At 40.0% G+C, this 22,002-nt stretch overlaps 1 protein-coding gene across 8 annotated transcripts in view; it reads left to right on the top strand.

The window, feature by feature from the left end:
• Positions 1 to 18,586, top strand: part of LOC101463889 (inositol 1,4,5-trisphosphate-gated calcium channel ITPR1) — a 74,832-nt gene extending 56,246 nt beyond the window's left edge. For all 8 annotated transcript variants that reach the window (XM_004544940.5, XM_024802444.2, XM_076883978.1 and 5 more), the window contains 17 exons: positions 4 to 257; positions 934 to 1,134; positions 1,218 to 1,328; positions 1,589 to 1,684; positions 2,106 to 2,249; positions 2,366 to 2,473; positions 2,584 to 2,776; positions 3,941 to 4,063; positions 6,581 to 6,756; positions 8,436 to 8,600; positions 9,078 to 9,267; positions 9,375 to 9,467; positions 11,225 to 11,361; positions 12,212 to 12,377; positions 15,549 to 15,709; positions 16,404 to 16,565; positions 17,228 to 18,586. In XM_004544940.5, the coding sequence (XP_004544997.1) occupies positions 4 to 257; positions 934 to 1,134; positions 1,218 to 1,328; positions 1,589 to 1,684; positions 2,106 to 2,249; positions 2,366 to 2,473; positions 2,584 to 2,776; positions 3,941 to 4,063; positions 6,581 to 6,756; positions 8,436 to 8,600; positions 9,078 to 9,267; positions 9,375 to 9,467; positions 11,225 to 11,361; positions 12,212 to 12,377; positions 15,549 to 15,709; positions 16,404 to 16,565; positions 17,228 to 17,314 (2,567 nt within the window). In that variant the 3' untranslated portion in view covers positions 17,315 to 18,586. The remainder of the gene's footprint in view (positions 1 to 3; positions 258 to 933; positions 1,135 to 1,217; positions 1,329 to 1,588; positions 1,685 to 2,105; positions 2,250 to 2,365; positions 2,474 to 2,583; positions 2,777 to 3,940; positions 4,064 to 6,580; positions 6,757 to 8,435; positions 8,601 to 9,077; positions 9,268 to 9,374; positions 9,468 to 11,224; positions 11,362 to 12,211; positions 12,378 to 15,548; positions 15,710 to 16,403; positions 16,566 to 17,227) is intronic.
• Positions 18,587 to 22,002: the final 3,416 nt, after the last annotated feature.

Consider the following 22,002-nt stretch of genomic DNA (forward strand, 5'->3'; position numbering starts at 1 on the left):
TAGCAAAAGACCCAGCTGTGGTGATGACAGAAGACGTGAAAGAGCAGCTATTAGAGGCCTCGTCTGCCACAAAGAAAGCCTTTAACTCTTATCGGCGAGAAGCTGACCCCGAGGACCACTTCACCTCAGCAGATGGTCAGCCCAGCACGGGGGACAAGAACCAGGATGAAGGAGAGATGAGTTTTGTGATTGTTATCATGCAGCCTATCCTTCGCTTTCTCCAGCTACTTTGTGAGAATCACAACCGTGACCTACAGGTGGGTCAGACTGAGCGTCGCAAATTTAGTTTTACAGATTTACTTTAGAATGAGTCCAGTTTTACTTCCTTTTAATATTAAACTGAAGCCTTTAGAGTCCAGACACAATTTCCAATGGTTTTTATTACCAATGCCAATAGCTTTGTGTGTCTTTGTAAAGTATCTTTATTTGCAGCGATATCAGGGCTTCAAGTTTCTTCTATTCAGAGAGCCTCACATGTATTTGTTTTCCACTGAGCTTGTAAAGCAGAGATTTTCTGTTACTAAGCTCTTGAGTCTTGAGGATTCAGGCTCTGTTTAATCAGTTTTAGTTTCTACTGATGTATCTGCAGAGGATGTTGGTTCTTGGTAGCTCTTTGCGTCAAAGCTTGTTTAGAGACTTAAACAGTACCACTAATTGTACTTCCCTCCCCCAAGATCCTCCAAGATGTACAAAATGAGATTTTATCAACTGTTTACTCATATGCAGGTTTCTAAAAAGACTATTATTTTGATAGAATAATTGTATTTTCATGTATAGATATTTGCTTACCTGCTTGTTAATATATTCCATGTTGTTGTGCAAAAACAGACGTCCACTAGCATGCATGAGCTGTTCCTTGGACGTTTCACTCTTGAATTTGATGTTGTTTACATGCTGGTTAACTGCGTGAAACCTTCACTGTTTTTTTCCTAGAACTTCCTTCGTTGCCAAAACAACAAAAACAACTACAACCTTGTGTGTGAGACGCTTCAGTTTCTAGACTGTATCTGTGGTAGCACCACAGGCGGTCTCGGTCTGCTCGGACTCTACATCAATGAGAAGAATGTTGCTCTCATCAACCAAACACTGGAGAGTCTAACAGAGTACTGCCAAGGCCCTTGCCATGAAAACCAGGTACAAAAGACACTGAGCGGTGAAGGAAGTTATAACTCCTTCACCACTATTTTTTTTATTACAGTTATTCCTTTCTCCCCCAGAATTGCATTGCCACTCATGAGTCCAATGGCATTGATATCATTATTGCCCTGATTCTTAATGACATTAACCCACTTGGGAAGAAGCGGATGGACCTGGTTTTAGAGCTCAAGGTAAGTTGAGCCAGATCTCACTTTTACTTTAAGACTAGAGTTTAAAAAATGAGGGGAAAAACGCTGTAGTTTCCTTTCACAGCAGTAACACCAATAGGCTTGACGTGAAAGAGCAGGAAATTCACCCGTCTGAGCTAGCTTTTCTGCATACCTGCCAAGAAAAATAGCAGCAGTCTATTTTCCTAGAGCACCAGGTTTTCCGCCTGCTTTACTTGGATGAAGAAACTGTAGTTCTTATCTTTTCCAATTCTGACTCTCAGAACAATGCATCTAAGCTGCTGCTCGCCATCATGGAAAGCCGTCATGACAGTGAGAATGCTGAGAGGATCTTGTACAATATGAGGCCTAAAGAGCTGGTGAGAACCTGTTGTTGTCCATCTTGTCATTGAGTCCTGAGCTGCTATTTCTACATCAAATGCAAAATCTACTCAGCTATAACCTTGTTTTTGTTAGTACATAACAACAATTTGATGTTACCTTGTAAAAATACTAGGGTGTTATATATATATATATATATATATATATATATATATATATATATATATATATATATATATATATATATATATATATATATATATATATATATAATATATATAATATACACACACACACCCAAACAGAATCCAGGGAAAGTGTTGAAATAGTGAAGGAGAAGGGATGTCATCTTGAATAAGTTTCTGAAGACCAACACGATGAGAATTGTATTATTTATTATATATATTATATATATGTGTATGTATATATATATATATATGTGTATGTGGGTGTCTGCAGGTGGAAGTGATAAAGAAAGCCTATCTGCAGGGGGAGGTTGAGTTTGAAAACTCAAAGGAGGAGGAGGATAACGGAGAAGAAGAGGAACATGATGCTGCTTCACCCCGAAATGTTGGACACAACATCTATATCTTAGCTCACCAGGTGTCTTATTTATCTCTTTTTGCAGAATCTGTATATGCTGTATCTTAGAAACATGCATTTTCCTTTTGTTGTCCCTTGTAACCAACTCACTTGCTACCTGTGTGTCCTTTATACAGTTGGCACGTCATAATAAAGAGCTGTCCTTGATGTTAAAGCCAGGAGTGTCTAGTGGAGAGGGGGATGAGGCCTTGGAGTTCTATGCCAATCACACTGCTCAGATAGAGGTCATAATGCAAAACCCCTGTCACAGAATGTGAATCGGAACATGTTTTCTGTACATTACGTCACAAATTGTGGGCTTCCCTCGGAGGTGACTGTGAGTGTCTCTCTGCAGATTGTGCGTCAGGACCGCACCATGGAGGAGATAGTTTTCCCTGTACCCAACATCTGTGAGTTCCTAACTTCAGAGTCAAAGCTCCGGGTGTACTACACCACAGAGAGAGATGAGCAAGGCAGCAAGATCAATGACTTCTTCCTTCGAGCAGAGGACCTCTTTAATGAGATGAACTGGCAGAAGAAACTCAGAGGTGAGTTTGTCTTCTGTGTGTCTGTTTTCACGGAGAGTAACTACAGGTGGAGAAGGTGAGAGTCTGTGTACTAAAACAGGTACTGAAACATGTGGCAACATGCCCCTGTTGTTTCCTAATGGCAAGTACAACTTCCGTGCATTTTTTTTTTTCTGGGAATACTGTGCTTCATGGATAGCTGAAAATTTCTGTGTGTAATTTGCATGCTCTGTTGGGTGTTTTACTTTCTTTTTTTCCACAAACATGCAGGTCATGTGAAAGGGGAAACTCCAACTTAGCCGTAGTTATAAATGTGTTTTTTTTTATGTGTATTTAAGTGATAGACTGGTGGTGACCTCCCTCCTTAATGCAGGATAGAGCTCAATCCCTGCGAGCCCGAACAGGATAAGAGTGTTTGGAAAATGGATGAAAGGATGTGCATCAGCACCTTGATGGCAGGGCTAAATATGTCATCCTGTGTGCGCTCATGTTATGCATGTGCATGTTTCCACTGTCTAAAAGCGGACAGGGGTTTTCCACATTCTTTGAGCCATGAAACATTTATACAGTAACCTTATGAATCACAAGTGAGAGCGTGCTTACGCATGCACACAAACATACACACGCAGACCCACACCCACACTCATTCACACTTCTAATTCACATACCTCATACCCACACAAACCCTTATTTTGTCTTTCACGTAAAGGAGGGGATGGACACAGAAAAGTCCCTGCATCTGTTTTTTTTTTTTTTTCTTTCTTTTCCAATTAAACCTGAGTAGGCAAAATGTTGTGTTAAAAGGTCGAGGTGACATGTTTTGCATCTTGAACTTTTAAACCATTCATTTTGTTTTTGACAGCTACGCTTACTTCATATTTACATATCAAAGACACTGAAGCCGAACTTCCTCAGTTCTTCTTTTCAAACTTGCAGCTTGTTGATGCATAAACCAAATACTGAAATCAGCTGAACCTGCTGGTCCCTTATATTTCAAAAAGTTTCATTTATTCTGCATAAGTTTTAAATATTCAAAGCTTCTCAAATAAAAGAATTTACTTTTAGGTTATTTGAATTCAAACTGCTGAATTGGTATTTCAACATAGGCAACCCGCCAACTTCACTTTTGGCTTTTGGAGCAGATTTTAAAAATAGAATCTGTTTTGTCTTTCTTCTTCTCTTTAGCCCAGCCGGTGCTGTACTGGTGCTCAAGAAACATGTCGGTGTGGAGTGGCATCTCCTTCAAGCTGGCTGTGCTCATGAATCTCCTGGTCTGCTTCTTCTACCCCCTCGAAGGGGTACATGGAGGTCAGTGAGGTGGCACCCGAGTATGAACTGTGACTGCACGCACATCCTGTTGCTAAAATAGGCGCAAGCATTTCTGCAACATTTCCAGTTAATCAATCGTTTTAGACTAAAACTTTGACACATTTCATTTGACGTTTTCTGTCAGGTGTTCCGATGAGGCTGCCTATCAGTCATTCATGCATGTGACATGCTCACAGACAGTATAGAGATTTTCTTTTTTTCTTTGAATGTAGATATTGTTTCGATGCTGTTTTGCTTGAGACGATTTGTATCTAGCGCCATGATGTTGCAATCAGATTTCTTTCGAAACAAGGGTCAGACAAAGGTTATGTACTCAGGGGGAAAAAACCGGAAGGACAGGGGCTCACTGACATGTTTTCTTCCTGCTTCAAAGCACATCTATAACATTCTATAACTCACAATGGGTTGAGAAATGCAAATATAGACAGCTGTGTAGAAGTTTTCTAAAAACGATAACAATGTTGTGAGGCAACAATGACTTAAGAATCAAGTTTTAAAAACGACACCAAAAAGAAAGAATCTGTAATGTACAGCATGCTACACACCCAGAGAGGTACACTTTAAAGAGCTGGGTGACTCTGCTGGACGTGGCCACTGACCCACTGATCTCATTCTGCCACGGTGTTCTTACATGCTGACTTCTAATCACCTGGTAATCTGTGTTTGAGACACACCCGCAGTAACACCATGCCCTTAAAGCTTCAGCTCATATTTACCTTGTAGTTCTATGGAAACCGTAATAAACAGAGGAGTGGTGCACTTTAATTTACTGTAAACTGAGCCTGCATTGTCTTAGGTAGCACAAGCCATGTGTGTATGTATATATATATATGTGTATATATATATATATATATATATATATATATATATATATATATATATATATATATATATATATATATATATATATATATATATATATATATATATATATATATATATAAAAATCAAACAATGAACCCATTTCCAGGAAAGAAGTTTGCCTTGCTTTAGCAATCAGCACTTCATTTTGCCTTAACAGCTTTTCTGATGGGTTTGTGAATTATGTGTGATGACAAAAAATACTGCATTTTGAAATGAAAACTAAAATCTGGTGTGGTTTCTCATAACGTCACCAACAAGGTCTTACTGAACCACTTGACCTGTGTGCGAGACTCCAGCATACCTTTGGCTTAACCCTCTCAGGCTCAAATTAAACTTTTTGTTGCTAATGCACAACCAAGTCCTGCAGTGGTACTTCTGAGTAAAAAAATACGTATGTGGGGTAATCAGGTTGTTAGTTTTTAACTGTTGCAAATCTGCAACGCCTGCTTGGAGAGGGTTAAACAGTCACTTTTATGGCTTTCGGCCTATGCCTTTGCATACATTGCTCTCCTGGCTCAACGCCCTCCTTTGCTTGAGGCTTTAGAATGAGGGTTATAAGAGCAGGAAATCTAGGTCAGTGTGTTGTGCCTGCATGCATGAGTGGCTGGCTTTTGGTGAATAGCTGTGGCTAGCGTCACACACCCATGATACATAATCACAATCAAACAGCGCACGCTTTTCCAGCTTTTCGACTGCAGACTTTCTAGCTGTTTGCACACAATCATTTGCCTGCACATTAACCTTAGGTGTGCAGCGCATGCAAAGCTTGTGAGTGCACGTAAACGCCCCTCTTTCAGTCTGCGACATCACTCGAGCTGTGCGTTCCTCCCCGCTCATCCCTCATGAATCTTTCAGCTGAGGTATTTTTAGAGAACAGTGTTATGCAAGTGGCACCTGTCATGTGATCTCAACAGGGACTGGGGAGGGAGAGGAAAAAAGGAGAGACAGGGAAGGAGAGAAGGGAATAGGGGAAGGCAAGGTGGGAGGAAACAAAGAGTGAGAGGGAAGGTAAAGAGCGGTGCCTTCATTGTAATATTCCCCCCTCTATTTTGTCACCCACTGCTGCACTTTTTCATCTTTTTCAATCTATTAAATTCTACCCCATTTATTTTCCTCATGTATCCGCTCCCTGAGGTCGATCTGTGAATAGAGTTCACGGAGTTCTTACAATAATACACACGTTTTAGAAAAGACATTGCTTAAAGAGGCAGCAGGTTAGATATGGCCTTGTTTTTAGGCTCCTGAAACATGGGTTTAGCTTGAGTGACACACTGTCACATGAAACCCCTGACTAGGACACTAATCCTGGATTTACCACAGGATCAGGAGGAACATCAGGTGCGCACGCTAACGCAAGAAACTGTGTCATACACTTTAAGTGTTATGTAATTGGCTCTCTTTCAGTTCAAAGTCTCCAAAGTAGGAAGAAGATAGCGGATCTCATAAAAAAAAAAACAAAGTTGGATGATACTGAAAAGTTCCAGACTGTACATGTATCCTCTCAACATGTCCTTTCATATTTCACATGTGTCACAGTTACTGTATAACGAGTTGGCTGGTTTGTGCATTTACCTATAGCTTGTTTGTGCTTTGCACATTTAATTGTCTTCATGTGTTATTTATTACCTGCAGGTACCCTGGATCCCCATTTATCTGCCCTTTTGTGGATGGGAGTCTTGGCAGCGCTGATCATTGTTATCATCATGCCACAACCACTGGGCATCGGTGCCTTGGTCACTGTCACAATCCTTCGTCTCATCTTCTCTGTGGGCCTGGAGCCCACGCTCTTCCTTCTGGGTGCTTTCAATGTAAGTGAGCTCACAGGGACGGTCATTTAACCCAAATCACCACCACCAGTGCCAAACATCCATTTGTGCATTTGTGTATCCAGCTGAATACAATGAAAGAAAGTTTTGTAAAAGTGAGTATTAGCTAATGCAAAAGAATTAGAAATCGCTATAATAGGCAGATTATAACTGAATCCTTGGTTCAATCTTTCAAGCTAACAAGATAAACATTTTCTTATTTTCAGCAATTCTCTAATCTAAAAAATATAAAGTAATATAAAGAATAACTCAATAAACTAAATATTTTAGGGCTTTTGGATTGGTCATTTGAACCTCCAAGCAGTTTGAAGTAGATGTCAAACTGGGCTCTCAGAAATAGTTTCATAAGCTAACTGATCCATAATAATAATAATAATAATAAATGATGTGACAAGTGGGCAAACTGTCCAGAGTGTACCCCACCTCTTGCCCTGTGCCAGCTGGGATGGGCTCCAGCCCCACAGTGAGCCTGGATAAGCGTTAGAAACTTGATGCTTTTCAAATTTAGACTGACAGGGCATTTTAAGTCTAAACTACCTACATGACAGACGTTTTTTTTTTAATTTTGGGTTTACTATTTCACCCACACCACTACTTTCACATACTCAGAAACCTTTGCCACACCAGTTCCACTTCTCCTTTCATCTCTCACTCACACTTGAGCCCACTTGGCATGCCAGTGCCGCGTCTGCCTGTAGTGTTGCCCCCAGCCTTGTAGGCTGGCTGTGTTTGGCTGTACTTTGTGGTGTTAAGTGCGTCACTGGATCTCAAAGAGGGTTACACCGCCCCTTCACCCGCCAGAGATTTTCTAGATGTGCTCTTATATACTTTTACACACACACACACAATGCAAAATAAAGACTCAAGCGCGCGGTCATCTCTCCCTGTGCAGGCTGTGTTTACATGTACACACAAAAGCAGGTTATTGGGAGAAACCAGGTTAGGGCAAGAAATCAGAGAACAAGTTACCACGGACTGCAGTAGCTCCGGTACACTGAAATCAGGTCAAATGTCTTCTGGCTATGTATTTGACATATTTTAACCTTTTTTTTTTTTTTTTTTTTTTTTAAAGATTGGAAATGGAAAGGTGGAAATATTCAAATAAATATCATATTTTTACTGTGAAACTTAATTAATTGGTATTTAGTGTTAGTTTCGTTCTTAGTCAGGCTATAGATTTTCATTATCTGGGTCAAAAGGCTGCGGAGTGTATGACCTTTCTTTTCATCACTCTCCACTATCGTTGCATTGATACTACGCCTATCTGAACTCTTTATCAGCCAAATGTGCTCTTTTAAAAACCCCGTGGAGAAATTTGGTTAAACAGATGTGTCTGCTCGAGTCACCAACTTTCTCAAGCAGGTATCCACTCGGGCTGCATTAACCGGGTTTCTGTTAATCCTTTAACCCGATTCAAGAAACAGAGTTTCTTGTTTGGATGATGTTCAAAAAAATTAAGTTACAGGTCACACACCGGGGTAAACACTTTGTGACTTTGTTTAGCTTAAAAGGCACCAGAGTCATACTGTTGTCAGGGCTTTCAGAGCTTGTCTTCAGTGAAGGCTGTTGTTGTTTTGTTTTGTTTCTTAAATTGAATATTAAAATGCTGATCCATTACTCACTATTGTTGCTATTAAAGGCAGCTTGTCTTTATCTTTCAGGTTTGTAATAAGATAATCTTCCTGATAAGTTTTGTTGGCAATCGAGGAACCTTCACACGAGGCTACAAAGCCATGGTGATGGACTTTGAGTTCCTCTACCACCTCATCTACCTCATCATCTGCTGTTTGGGGGTGTTTGGCCATGTTTTTTTCTACAGTCTTTTGGTAAGACAATCACACAAATGAATTCACTTTTTAAATACACATCCGTCCTGAGAAGAGATTAATACAGTCTGATTGAAACTTAACTATGACTAAAAGGGAGTTAATCACTATAGCAACCCACAAACCCCACCTATTTTTGTTTTTCTCATTAAACTGCAGCCGTGATGCCTTCAGGGCCATATCCTCCTAGAAATTTCCTTTTTTGGTGTTTTAACAATGTTGTCGTTGGACTGTTGACTGCTATTCCCCAGTGCCTCAGGTCTGCTTTTTAGCGCATCAGTCTGAGTATCCAAGTGTTTCTCGATGTTCTCCTTTCACGTGGGTCCAAGCAGCTCAAAAAATAGCACAATCTTACACGAACATCTAATATTTTGCGGCAGACAGAAAATGCCAAATCATGCAAGGAAGCCAAGAAACCTCATGGTGTATTCTGATTTAGTCGTTTGTTCTTCTGTAATGTGTGCTTTGTTTCCGTAGCTGTTTGACCTGGTATACAGAGAGGAGACCTTGCTGAATGTGATCAAGAGTGTGACTCGTAATGGACGCTCCATCGTGCTGACCGCTGTGCTCGCCCTCATTTTGGTCTACTTGTTCTCCATCGTGGGTTACATATTTTTCAAGGATGACTTCATCCTGGAGGTGGACCATATCCCCAACACAACTATGAGTGAGGAGAGACTGCAATTATTTATCAGTTTTCCAAGTAGACTAATTATAGATTGTTAGCTCCACATTAAAAAAGGACTAGAAAACATTGCCTCCCTTCTTTTCTAGAAAGTGGAGGTAGTTTGGCCGGCGAGTTCCTGTCTGCAACAGTGTGTCATGGAGGTACTGATGAAAACTGCACTACAGATGCCCTCCAGGAAGGTAACCCTATCAGGCAACATCAGAGTCTTCCATTAATCTATAAATAGTGTTTAGATGTTGGAAGAAGGACTGACACCCTCCTCTGAGATGGTTTAAAGACATTAGTTGTATGCATGTGTGTTTAACTTAAGGTTGAGATATATTTTACATTCCTCTTCCCCTGACTACCCTGAGATAGGAGAATATCTTGAGGAAGATGGCAAATTACTGGAAGTCATGTCTAGTCTAGGTTTGATCTGTTGTTGGATATAATTGTGAAACAACAATAAGCGGAAAGGAAAACTGTTGCACTGTTTCCCTTTTTTATCCGCACTTCAATCCATGTGACTCGATTGTCTTTCATGTGCCTGCCATTTGACCTAAGCAACTCACATGCGACCTTATCAACCTTCATGTGACACAGATTAATGACAGTCACAAAAAAGGAATAAAATTTCTGGGGAACTTCCCGCCAGCTTTGTTGCCATCAATGCTACCCGTTTGAAAAACTGTTTATGTCTGGAGCTGGAACCAGAATGATGGTTGAAAATATTTTCAGTGATGTGACTCATAAACTGGACCGTTCTCCATGTTTACATTTGCTCCACAGAGAAACTATAAACTCTCCTGGGGTTCACCATCTGAGTTTCCTTCCCTCTGCCATCATCACTGACATAGCAATAAAAATACTTTGGCCCAAAACAGCAAAGAGATCACGTGTTCTACTCTGTTTTTGATTTGACTTTGGAAGAAGTCCTTAAATTCAGCATCTATCTTACATTCCAGCCAAACAAACACTTTTGCTTTGACTTAGAGGCTTCACAGCATGAACCAAAACATACCAGCATGGCTGCATCAAAGTCAAGGATATTTTATAATAGAATGGCAGTTGACGTCTTATATTTAATGAATGACTACATGGATAATTCCACTTCCTACTATAGAGAATTATTCTACATGTATTATTTATCATAAACCAATTCATAAATGCTGAATATGAACATTGCAACCACTATGTCACAGCATCTCAGTTATACAGCATCGAAAAGTTTCTAATGCAGTCAATGCATCTTGAGTATGATGTCACACGATTTGATATGAAGTCCATTAACTCTATATGATAGCTGAATAAATGTGGAACAAACTCAACACCTATACTGGTAGATAATAAATATTCATAGGGTATAGGGTGCATTTTTCAAAATCAAAGATTGCTAAATGTATTATAAGACTGTGGGAGCAGCCATCGATCAGCTAACTGCATTGCGTCTGCGCCTCACAGCCACTCAGTGCATGTGGTTGAGATATATATACATATATACACATACATATATACAAATATATATATAACAGCAAAAAAAAGGGGCGATTAAAACCTAACAAATTTGGGTCAGGATTTTTTTTTGTGTGTGTAACGACTCGAAAATAAATATGCATTTGCAGTTTATGACTTTATTATATTTGAGCAGGCAGAGAGTTATTTTAAAACTATGTCAGGCTGCTGTTATTTCCAGAGGTCAGTGTTTCATCATGTTATTATCTGTTACAATCACTTCGAGTCACACCTTGTTGTTTTGATGCTAGATAAACAGATGATTGCGGGTTCTATATGTGCTGATTTCCTGGTTGGATCAGTCCGGTCAAGCATTATAGCATAAAGACTTGTTATAGGCTTTCTCTAGTGCTGCAGTGATGCGAATATGCAACAATGATTTGTTTAATAGTCTCTCATTTAATTATTGTAATTATTAAACATGCTGTCTTTTCTGTTTCCTCAGATTTAGGGGATGACATTGAGGAGGACAACATGGAACGGACGTGCGACTCTTTACTTATGTGCATTGTTACTGTGCTGAGTCACGGGTTGAGGAGTGGAGGGGGAGTGGGGGATGTTCTTCGCAAGCCTTCCAAAGAGGTACGTGCAACTGCGATTAGGCCTCAGGCGCTATGTTGCATGTGTGTGCATGTGTATATGCCTGTGTTTTTGGCTGAGAAGGTGTAGCACCCGCAGCTGCGCCATGGATCATGTGAGCTCGCTATGAGCCACTAAACTTGTTTTTGTTTCAAAAGTATGGAGGTTTCGCAATGTTTCCTTACAGCTGCGCTGCCTCCGCCTTGTGTGAGAATTACGCCTCAAAATAGAATTCCACTGAATGAAGGCTTAACCACTTATGATGTCAAAAGAGGATGTGAATGTCTCAATCACGCATTCGCAACTCGACTCTGAGACCCTTACTAGTTGTTAAAGCAAATTACAGCAGTCGTAGGACACGGGTGGCATGGTGGCTCCAACTTTATTTGGTTTGTCACAAACAAGTGGGGGTAGTATGCATTGTGTGGGTGGCAACTGCAGGGTGGTCGAAAGAATCCAGAGACAGGCTCATCCCATGACTTTCTAGAGCAATGAGTAAATAAGCAAAACGAGTCGGTGAATCTAACCGGTGTATCCGAGACGGGCTGCACCGCGTTGACCGGCTTTCCTGTCCTCTCTGTTACTGTAGCATCTGGCAGGTTATACCCACGGCTTTATGTTTCCATGAACAACCGTGAGGACCAAGGTTAACCTCGTTTTATACTCATAACATCATCCACAACACCTGCTTACATAAAGGCCTGCCTTTTAGGTCATGCCATTAAATGGGACAGGGGGTCCTCATTGTTTCCCCTCCCTATATTAACCTCACTTAAATTAAAGTTTATAATTATTTTAATGTGGGATCATGACCCTAATGTTCATACAACCCTGTTTTTTGTATCTTACCCAGGAGCCACTGTTTGCAGCAAGAGTGATATATGACCTGCTGTTCTTCTTCATGGTCATCATCATTGTCCTGAACCTTATTTTTGGTGTAATCATTGACACCTTTGCTGACTTGAGGAGTGAAAAACAGAAGAAAGAGGAAATCCTGAAGACCTCGTGTTTTATCTGCGGTAAGACCGCTCAATCTAATGTGTTAAAGGGGATGTGTTGTTTTTTTCCATATACGTTATTACACATATATCCTATATGTATGTATATGTGTTTCAACCAGACCCGTAAATGAGAGGCTATAAAGAGCGAGACCCAGTATAACCTTTGAATTATGCAAAGTTACTTTGGCAGAGTCCAGGAATAAAAATATGAGGAAGCTGCATAACTCTGTAGGAAATTAGTAAAAGACTCTCCCTCCTGACATGTTTTGTGCCCTTTGCAAATTCCACTAGTGAGACATTATAGGCCAGGTGACTGCTCCAAAATAAAATAAAATAAATAACAATAGAGATAAAAGCTGATAATGTATAATTGCAGCTCAAATGCATACATACTTTAATGTTGTGTGTAACCTACCGGGTGTTGGGCACAGCTTTCTGTCTCAAGAAGTCCTGTGATGTTAGTCATGGGAAATAAACCTCTTAACTTTCCAGTGATGGGATGACTTGTCTTAACATAAGGGCAGTGTGCCAGCCCGGTAAGGCTGTGCTCTGTTGCTGGAAGGGCTCTGTGTGGTTTTAAAGACTGCTTGTTATTAGAACTCCTCCACAGTCTATCTAATATTACTTTATTCCCAAATTCTCCTCTTGGAATATTAGATTTGATTTGATTTTGGTGTATTTGTGGTTTGTGGTACGCCCATATTAGTTAGTCTATTAGTTTGTTGCTTTCCCCCTCGTCTCTCCCGCCCTCCCTCCCCCTTCTCACTCTGCCGTTCCAAAGAAGGCTGAGTCATGAGGGCTTCCTGCCACTGCTCTGCTCGCCTCCATAATTCATGTCTGTCTCACACGCACAGACATTTTCTCCCACTCGCTCGCTCACTAACTCGCACACACTTAATTTCCTTACCATATGTCTCGTGAGGCTTCGCCGATTGCCCGAACTTTGTCCCTCCGTGCGCCATCAGCCGCATGTCCTTATATGTACATTATATGTAAGTAAGTAGCTAAATAAGAACATGCCGTGCAGCGTGTGCATGTCTCTGCTCATTACTGAGTGTAAGCCCAGAAGTACATGCTGTATGTGAGCATGTGTGTGCATGCGTATGTTGGGTCAGGCAGTCAGGACAAGTGGTAAGCATATGGAATGAGAACAGTATTATGTCACCCAGTCAGCCATCAGCTCTGACTCATTCATGTTAAATAAGGCCAGGCCACAGGGGGAGCTGCTGTCTCTATGGTTTCCAGAAGGACCACGAGAGAACAGGAGATGCAGAGATTAGGGGCTCCGCAGGAGGATGTTAAGTGGCTCAACATCCTCTAGCTTGGTTTTATAAGCCATTGATCTTTCGCTCAGTCTCGTATTAGTCTTCAGGTCTTTGGGGGCTGTTGCCAATGATTGATTTACGTCATGAACTTCCTGCACAGGGATTTTTACCTGTAGCTTAATTTATTGTTGTGCAACAAATCAGGCTCACTGGCACGATAAAATGACCTCCACCATCTTATTGGTTTGGTTTTCATGCTGCCGGTGTCCTTGAGTGAGCCTCTGCTTGCTTCTTTTTTTTTTTTATCAAACTGTAGAAGGTTTTTATCCTTGGGCCTTTTTTGTTCTGCATTTGTACATCAGTAACACTATTGTGCAGCCCCCTTTATTGAGTAGAAAGATTAGGGTTTATGGGCTTTTAGTGAGGACTAATTGGTTTCATTATGTGGATAATTATTCTTAATGGGTAAAGTAAACCATGCATCACTTTTGTAATGACAGGCTAGCAAATAATATAGACTGAAATTTGAATTGCCATATTCGGGAAAGTAAGATTTTTTTCAGTCCATGTGACAAGTTAATCAATAAATGTGAAACTCGACTGTCTACTTTACAGAAGTGGTTTCAGTTATAAATCCAAAAATACCATCTTGAGAAAATTAACTTTAAGAACAATTCATCCATTTTCCAACCCGCTTATACAACCAGGGTCACAGGGGGAGCTGGAGCCTGTCCCTGCCCACATTAGCTAACAGGATGGGTGCAACCTGCTGGCTGTCAGTGTCACACTGGGTAACGTTTAAAAAACTTTTAAGTTCATATATATATATGAGTTTTAGTTTTCAGATAGATGGTCTCACATTTGACTCTAGAATACTTTAGTATACAACTGAGTTTGTGGTCAAATCATTGTCTTTAAGTGTCCAGGTCCTGTGCCGCTGTGCATTAGGGGCAAATATCTCCACTATGGCCTCGTCTGTCCAAAGGAGTTTCAAGGGTCCTGTGGTTTGTTCAGACGCAATTTAGCAAAAATGTTCCTTTTAGAGAGAAAAAGCTTTTTCCTGTCAGTGCTTCCAAACAAGCCAAACCTCTTCTGTCTTTCTCTAACCTTGCTCTCATGAACTTTAACATGTAACATGCTAACCGATGCCTGTAGAGTCAGAATTTCTCTGAGAAATGCACAGCCTGACCTTGGGGTGAATTTGCTGGGGCTTCCACACAGCTAAATGCTCCAGGCTAACAAACTGACAAAACTTCTTATTTTTTCTTTAGGACTTCTTAATTTCTGTATGAATGTTGCTTTATTCCTGGAAACAACAATTCCTGGAAGCAATTTGTTACCAATGTTATCTTATCTTTTGACAGTTTTTAATCAATTTTAATTGTATACTTTGCATGTTGTTTGTCTTGGTTCTGAGCAAATTTTTTAGACATTTTAGATCACTTAGTGCTCTCTGATCAGTGTCAAATGACAGTTACATGACAATAATAATAATAAGATACCTTTATTAATCCCACGAGTGGGAAATTTCATGTCTGACAAGACAGACGGCCCATGTCCTCAAGAGCCATTTTAAGCCAATAGAAGAACAAAGAGTCTTGCAGCAGATGGTTTGGCACCCATAGAGTCCTGACCTCAACACACTGAGCCAGTCTGGGGTTACAGAAGACACTGCGAAAGAGTGAATACAGAGAACAATTGTTGTTCTTCAGGACCCAATGCAAGGAGACCCCTGTAACACCAAAGTTTGATTAGATTTAACATTCACTGACATTCAACATTCACATCATTTTAGCAAATATTTATGAATTTAACTTGTTAAAATAATGTGCATTGCATTACTTACAAAACAGCAAGAAACATTGATGCTTTATTTTTCCAAAACACACTGTGACCTCTATTCGTGCTATTTTCCTCATGGCAGGTCTGGAGCGTGACAAGTTTGACAACAAGACGGTGACCTTTGAGGAGCACATTAAAGAGGAGCACAACATGTGGCACTATCTGTTCTTTATCGTCCTGGTAAAAGTTAAAGATTCCACTGAATACACCGGCCCGGAAAGCTACGTGGCTGAGATGATCAAGGTAAACGCAAAGCATGCACACACCCTTAAAACAAAGAGCTAACTGATCTGGTTGTTTTGCAAGCCTATATGTTAAAAACTGATTGACTTCACTGTGAGACCGCACTGTTTTAGAACTAACAGTGTGTAAAATCAGAGGGAATGTCTGTAAAGACTGTGTAATCTGCAGAACTTTCTGCATAAAAATTGCTTAACCTCACAGCTTGATGACGTAAGTATCTTTGACATCATTCCCAAGCCATTTACTAGTAATCAGAGTGCTCCTTGCAATACTCAGTCCTGAATTCAAGAGCGCTTTGGGCAGCATTTCCCTTTGTGTCACATTTTTATGGTAAGCAGTGCTCATCAGTTTATCCTACTGAGTCACACATAAACACGTACCAGCTTGTCACACACACACACCACACACCCTAGTAGATTGTGTTCCGCTTTTTTAATCTAAACTGACAGACATACCTGTCATGTCCATTTAAAGACACAAACAGACCAATGGGAAGTATGTGCACCAGAAAGGCAGATTAGCCAAAACTCTTAAAGCTTAAAAAGGAATCAGTCACGTGCACACTGTGATTTTCATCGCAGTAGTAGAAAGTTTTCCCAATTTTTCCATTGGTAACAATATTTTGAATTTGCCTTTTCATTAACTGTTAATAAAAGTAGTTCAACGCTCGGCTGATGTTCTCTGTCAATGCCAGGAGCACAACCTGGACTGGTTCCCTCGGATGCGTGCCATGTCACTGGTGAGCAGTGATTCGGAGGGGGAGCAGAATGAAATCAGGAGCCTGCAAGAGAAGCTGGAGTCAACCATGAAGCTGGTGACAAACCTGTCTGCACAGCTGACTGAGCTCAAAGAACAGGTATATCATGTGACAGTCAACTAACTCCCTCATTTTGTAATACACCATCGAGTTTTTCTGTTTGCGTTTTTTTTTTTTTTGATTCAAAGCTTTCTGCAACCAATATTAAACTCCAGTTTTTACACTTTGTATTGTTTACATCTTCATTTCTGACTTGCCTTTGTTTGCACACTATTGAGAAATCAGGGGGAAAATGTTATTTCTCATATGCTTGCGTGCTTACAGTCATGTGAAAACAGAAAGCTTTCACAGGACTCTAAGCAGTCCTGTGAAAATCCAAATAAACCCTGTGATTCAATAGCATGTAGAACCACCTATAACAACAATATCCTGAAATAATAGTTTTCTTTAAGACTGTGTCAGTGTCTCACATTGTTCTTTAAGTATTTTGGCCCATCCTTTTTTTAAAATAGAGTTTATTGAGTTTTGTGGGCATTCGGCCACTGCAACACCTTGATTCTTTTCTTTTTCAGCCATTCTGTTGTAGATTTGCTCAGCCAACCTTTAGAATGCTTTGATAGGAGTCACGAAGTTCCCTAATGAAAAAATTTGCACAGCTAACTGTCAAAAACTCCAAAGTCTATAAAGACATGAGAATTAACATCAGGGATTCTATACTGAGATGATGCCTTTAAACTGTCTTGTTTTTTCCCCCTATGCAGATGACAGAACAGAGGAAGCAGAAACAACGAATTGGACTTCTTGGTCACCCTCCTCACATGAACATCAATCCCCAGCAGCCTGCCTGAGGGGCCTTGGGGCCATTTTCACCAGTGCCTGAGCACCCGTAACAGTGTACAACATGTTAGCCAGGAGAATGCCAAAACATGTCCATCTCCAGTATCTATTTAGGTCAATGTATGGCTGTATTTTCCAAAACACTCCCTTAGACGTGAGTAAAAGTTATCTTGGTATGTAGTATAGATGTGTCAGTGTGGGTGGAGTGTGCACGACGTGCCTCAGGACCTGAGAAGCCAGTCCTGTAAGTTTCTGTCTTCAGCTTTACTACCCTGAATGCCTTCTGCATCGGACCTGTCAGACAGCATGCCAAAGTTTAGCCATTGTTCCTGAGGGAATATTCCTCTCAAGTGTCCTTGTAATGAGGATTTCATCCTCTGTGTTGCACCAGCAAACTCAGGTCACATGTGGATTTGAAGTTTTGTTTGACCCCTACAACATGATATTTAATATTTTGCTTTCATCAGATGGCAATAAGAATGCTATTTAATATGCAATGACTAATTAAGAACTAACTAGTTTTGAGAATTTTGTTTGCTTTTTTTTTAATTTAAAGTGATTTATCATGTATTTAAAATATAAGACAAAGCTGTAAACAACACTGAAGAGGTCACCAAGCTTTTCCAAAGCATATAAAGATGTTATTAAATCTGTAATCGTTTGTTTCTTTGTTTTTTAAGTCGAGAGAAAGCATTTGATACTACTTTCAGAATTCTTTGTAATCTCAAACTAAGGGCCTCCTTGTTCCAGGGCAGTTTATATAAGAAAAACAATCGTTGGGAATACGTGGTAACTTTTTTTGAAGATAAAAAATAATTCTGACCCGTTACAACTTTGGAGAAATATTTTTTGTATAATGAACATTATGGACTTCCTAGAGAGCTGAAGCGATTGTTTCACCCTGACACTGGGTCCATGATGTATTTAACAATGTGATTTATGTGGGATCTCATTAAAACCACAGATCCAAACATAAAAGATTTTTGGGAACAACATTATCTTCATTATCCTTGATGTCTGCACTGACTTACTTAACCTTCGTTTAACCTGTTTAGATTGAAGCACTGATATTTTCTGTAGCACAGAAGCAATCGTTGCTATTTGTTTGGTCACTTTGTAAAGAATACAAAGACTGTGTTCATGTTAATGTGAAGAAAGAAAAAACTACTAGATTGAATTTGGAGTGCTGTTAAACCAAACTCAACTTTTATACTTACTGATGGATTCTGTCTGAACTGTACATTGCATTCTTGGAGTCTATTTAAATAAATAAGTGTGTCAAATATGGTTGCTGAAACCAATGTCTGCATCTACAAATGTGACACAAAAGGAAGTGAAGATCTGGTAATTCCCTAAGTCACAGCCATGCACTTTGATACTGCAGTGAGCATGAAAAAAATGCAGCATGCAGAAGTCATAATCGGGAATTGCCGGCAGATTATCTCTTATCCGAAATCCTCTAAAAATGAGGAAGTGCACTTCTTCGATTATCATACGGCATGGGGAAATGTCTGCGCGTACATGGGTTGCACATTTGTAAGCTTCATTTGATCTTTTTGTATTTCATCCTTCCGCAGGCAGAATATTTGTAGAGTTTAACATTTGTGTAGCTTCCTGTATTTGCATTGAACATTGAAACTGAACAGTACTGCCAAAAAGCATTGCGCCACCCTTAATTTCTTTATATTTTGTTAGGAAAATGAGAATGGTTACAGCTATTTATAGCAGCAAACGCACACAGAAATGCAGTTTCTGAGGCAAAAACATAGTTTGTACAATCCTAACAAGTTTGCAAGTCAATATCTGGTATGAACACCTTTATTTTCAACTCTCTTAGGCAAGCCTTAGTGGAATTTATTGAAGTAATCTTAAGGAATAGTTCTCCAGGCTTCTTGAAGGACATTCAAAGCTCTTCTTTGGATGTTGGCTGAAACTCTGATGGTGCTTTTTTGTTGTTGTTGTTTTAGGCCTAGCACTTCTTCTTTTGCCCTTCACTTGTCCAGTTTCTTCAAATGTCTGTGTAATAGCTCTTGGGGATCATCCTGTTGGTGCTTTACAAACTGTTATCTGTGGCATTTTTTATCAATTCAACTTTAAACTTGAAGAAATTGCAACAAATTAACTGTTTGGTTTTTTGTTTTTTTTTTTGGATGCACTGCTCATAACACTGTGCATAAAAATACAATTTAAAATCCGTTTCTTTCTATGCTGTTTGTTGTGTGAAGATGCAACACTGGTTCATGTCTCGCGTTAGTGCCTTTACGCATGAATGATCAATAGGTCAGTCTTAAGTGTCCTACAAATGTCTCTTAAAATGGTCAGGTATAAGGAGTGGACTGAAAAGGAGTGGAAAAGCAGCCAATGTCCAAATCAAAAAAATTCCAAAGACCTCCAGAAAGCCTGGAAAACTATTGCTCATGACCACTTTTAATAAATTACAAGAAAGACAGGCTATTGGATTAAAATAAGACGAAATGAGGGGTGAGAGTCAAGACCTTTGCACAGTGATAAGTAAGGTTTCTAAATATATGCTTCAGATTAAGAGAGTGTTCGTCTCTATTTGTCGTCTATATGTTGTCGCCTAAAAGGCTGTTGAAATAGCCTTTGACATTCTCTCAGTGGTTTCACAGTATCACATAAAAAACAATCTTTTTGTTACCAAAGCTCAAACATTTTGTAAGAAAAAGAAAAGGCTTCATTACATAAAAAAAACAAACAGGATGTACTTGTGTTACGTGTCCCCAGACTGCCTTCAGGGTGCTTTCCATCGTTATGGTTATTTATAAAAGATTGGGATGTGACCGGGATTATGGTTGTTTTCCAATTACTGAGCCCCACTTTATTCACCAAACTCTAGGAACAGTTTCTAGGAACAGTTGATAAAATCACAGGACGAGAGATTCTGGAGGGTTTTAGTGGAAATACAGACTGTTACCAGTTACTGTGAAGGATCCTGATTATCTGAAACAATGAAACGTCTGTTTACTCCGGATTCTTTTAAAATTAGTGTCATTTAAGTGAAACTTTCAGAGCTAATGCCTTCTGATGTTATGAATGCATGTTTGATATCTGCAACTTTCTTTTTCTTTTGCTAGATAAGACAGATCGAAAAGATTGCTTTTAGCAGCAAAGCAGGGAGACAAAATGAGCTCTTAAACACAGTAATCATTTTTAGTTTTGTTTTGTTTTTTTGTCAGAAGGAGTATAACAACTGATGAAAATGCAAGAAGCTTCATAATGTAAAAAACCCCACAAAAACGTGCACGACTTCATCTGATTCTCCATAGATTTTACTAAATGTGCTGCTGCTGTGTTAAAAAGGTGTGAAAACTGGGAAAACCCTAAACCTCTTTCACGGTGGTTTCATAATGTGCCTTGAATTTAAGGTGTCTTTAACTACGAGATGAACAATTTATGATTTTCATGTCTTGTATGTTGCTGAGTGACCCCTAAATGCCACTGCTGTCGTTCCTGTTTTCGTCTGACATGTGACACCTACTGAATGTTGGTGTGTTCTCATATTTCCGTTCATTAAGCTGCAGCTGACCCCTATTATTCCTATTAAATGTGGAAATACCCTTGTGTATTAAGTTTGTTAGGATCATCATTAAACCTCATTTTATGAGCTATTCTTGCGTGAGAGGAAAAAAGTACCTTACTGCTTATTTCAACATTACATGAGAGTTCTAGGGGATATTTTTAGTGAATGCAAAAATATGAGCAAAATCCTGCAATGTAAACGTCGTCACACCAGTCCTTGTATACCATTTCGTTTTTCTGCGAGAAATGCAATCAATGAAGAAGCACGTTTTAAAAGTGTGCTTGCAGCCTGCAGCGGACAGGTGCAGCCGCCGTGTGCCTGGATGAGCTGGATGTGCCCCGCGCGCGCTCAGCAGGATCCCGGGGCCATGAGGAGATCAACGTGACAGACGGCACCGCCTCATGACAGTAAACACGGACTCCACACAGCCGTCCACGCACAGGCGCACGTGGTTCTCCCACCGTGACCGAGCCGTTCTGCAAACAGACCAATAGACGAGACAATTTCATCTTTCCTCTTCTACAGATTCAATAAGTTGTTTGTCTCCATGAGATTAATGATTAATAAAGTGAACTTTTGTCCTTTAGTGCAGAGCTCGTGACGTTTGAAAAGCCCCTTAAATTGTTTTTATTGCCCTTGAAGAAATATTCCGATATTTTTTGCTATTTTGCAGTCGTACGTGAGATTTATATATTTTTATATACTTATTTATATACATATATATATATTTAATGGTATACCTTGTGTTGTGTTGTGTGTGTGTGTGTGGGGGGGGGGGGGGGGGGGGAGTTGTGTGTGTGTGTTTCTTGTCTTGTTTTTATGGACATGTAGTCTGCCAATAAAGATTGAATTGAATTGAATTGTGTGCCTTTAACTGCTCGATTTACTCTTTTAATTTTATTGTGTTCCTTTTAAAAAAAACAAACAAACAAGAAAAAACCGTAGTAGGTACCACACCTACTCGCCTCGCGAGGTTCGGGTTTGTTGAACTCCTGCGATGGTTCACTGCCAGCACGTTCCTCGGCGCACAGCCTTGTTTCCATACACTTCAGCATGGTGGTACACGGGATCGGTCATGCCCCGCCCTGCGCTCTTACGTCATTCGCCGTCCGCCCACTGAGGCGCCTCATCTGTAGGGAGTGGGCCGTCCTTTCGCCG

The sequence above is a fragment of the Maylandia zebra genome, linkage group LG5 (genome assembly GCF_041146795.1).
Source record: "Maylandia zebra isolate NMK-2024a linkage group LG5, Mzebra_GT3a, whole genome shotgun sequence".
NCBI lineage: Eukaryota > Metazoa > Chordata > Actinopteri > Cichliformes > Cichlidae > Maylandia > Maylandia zebra.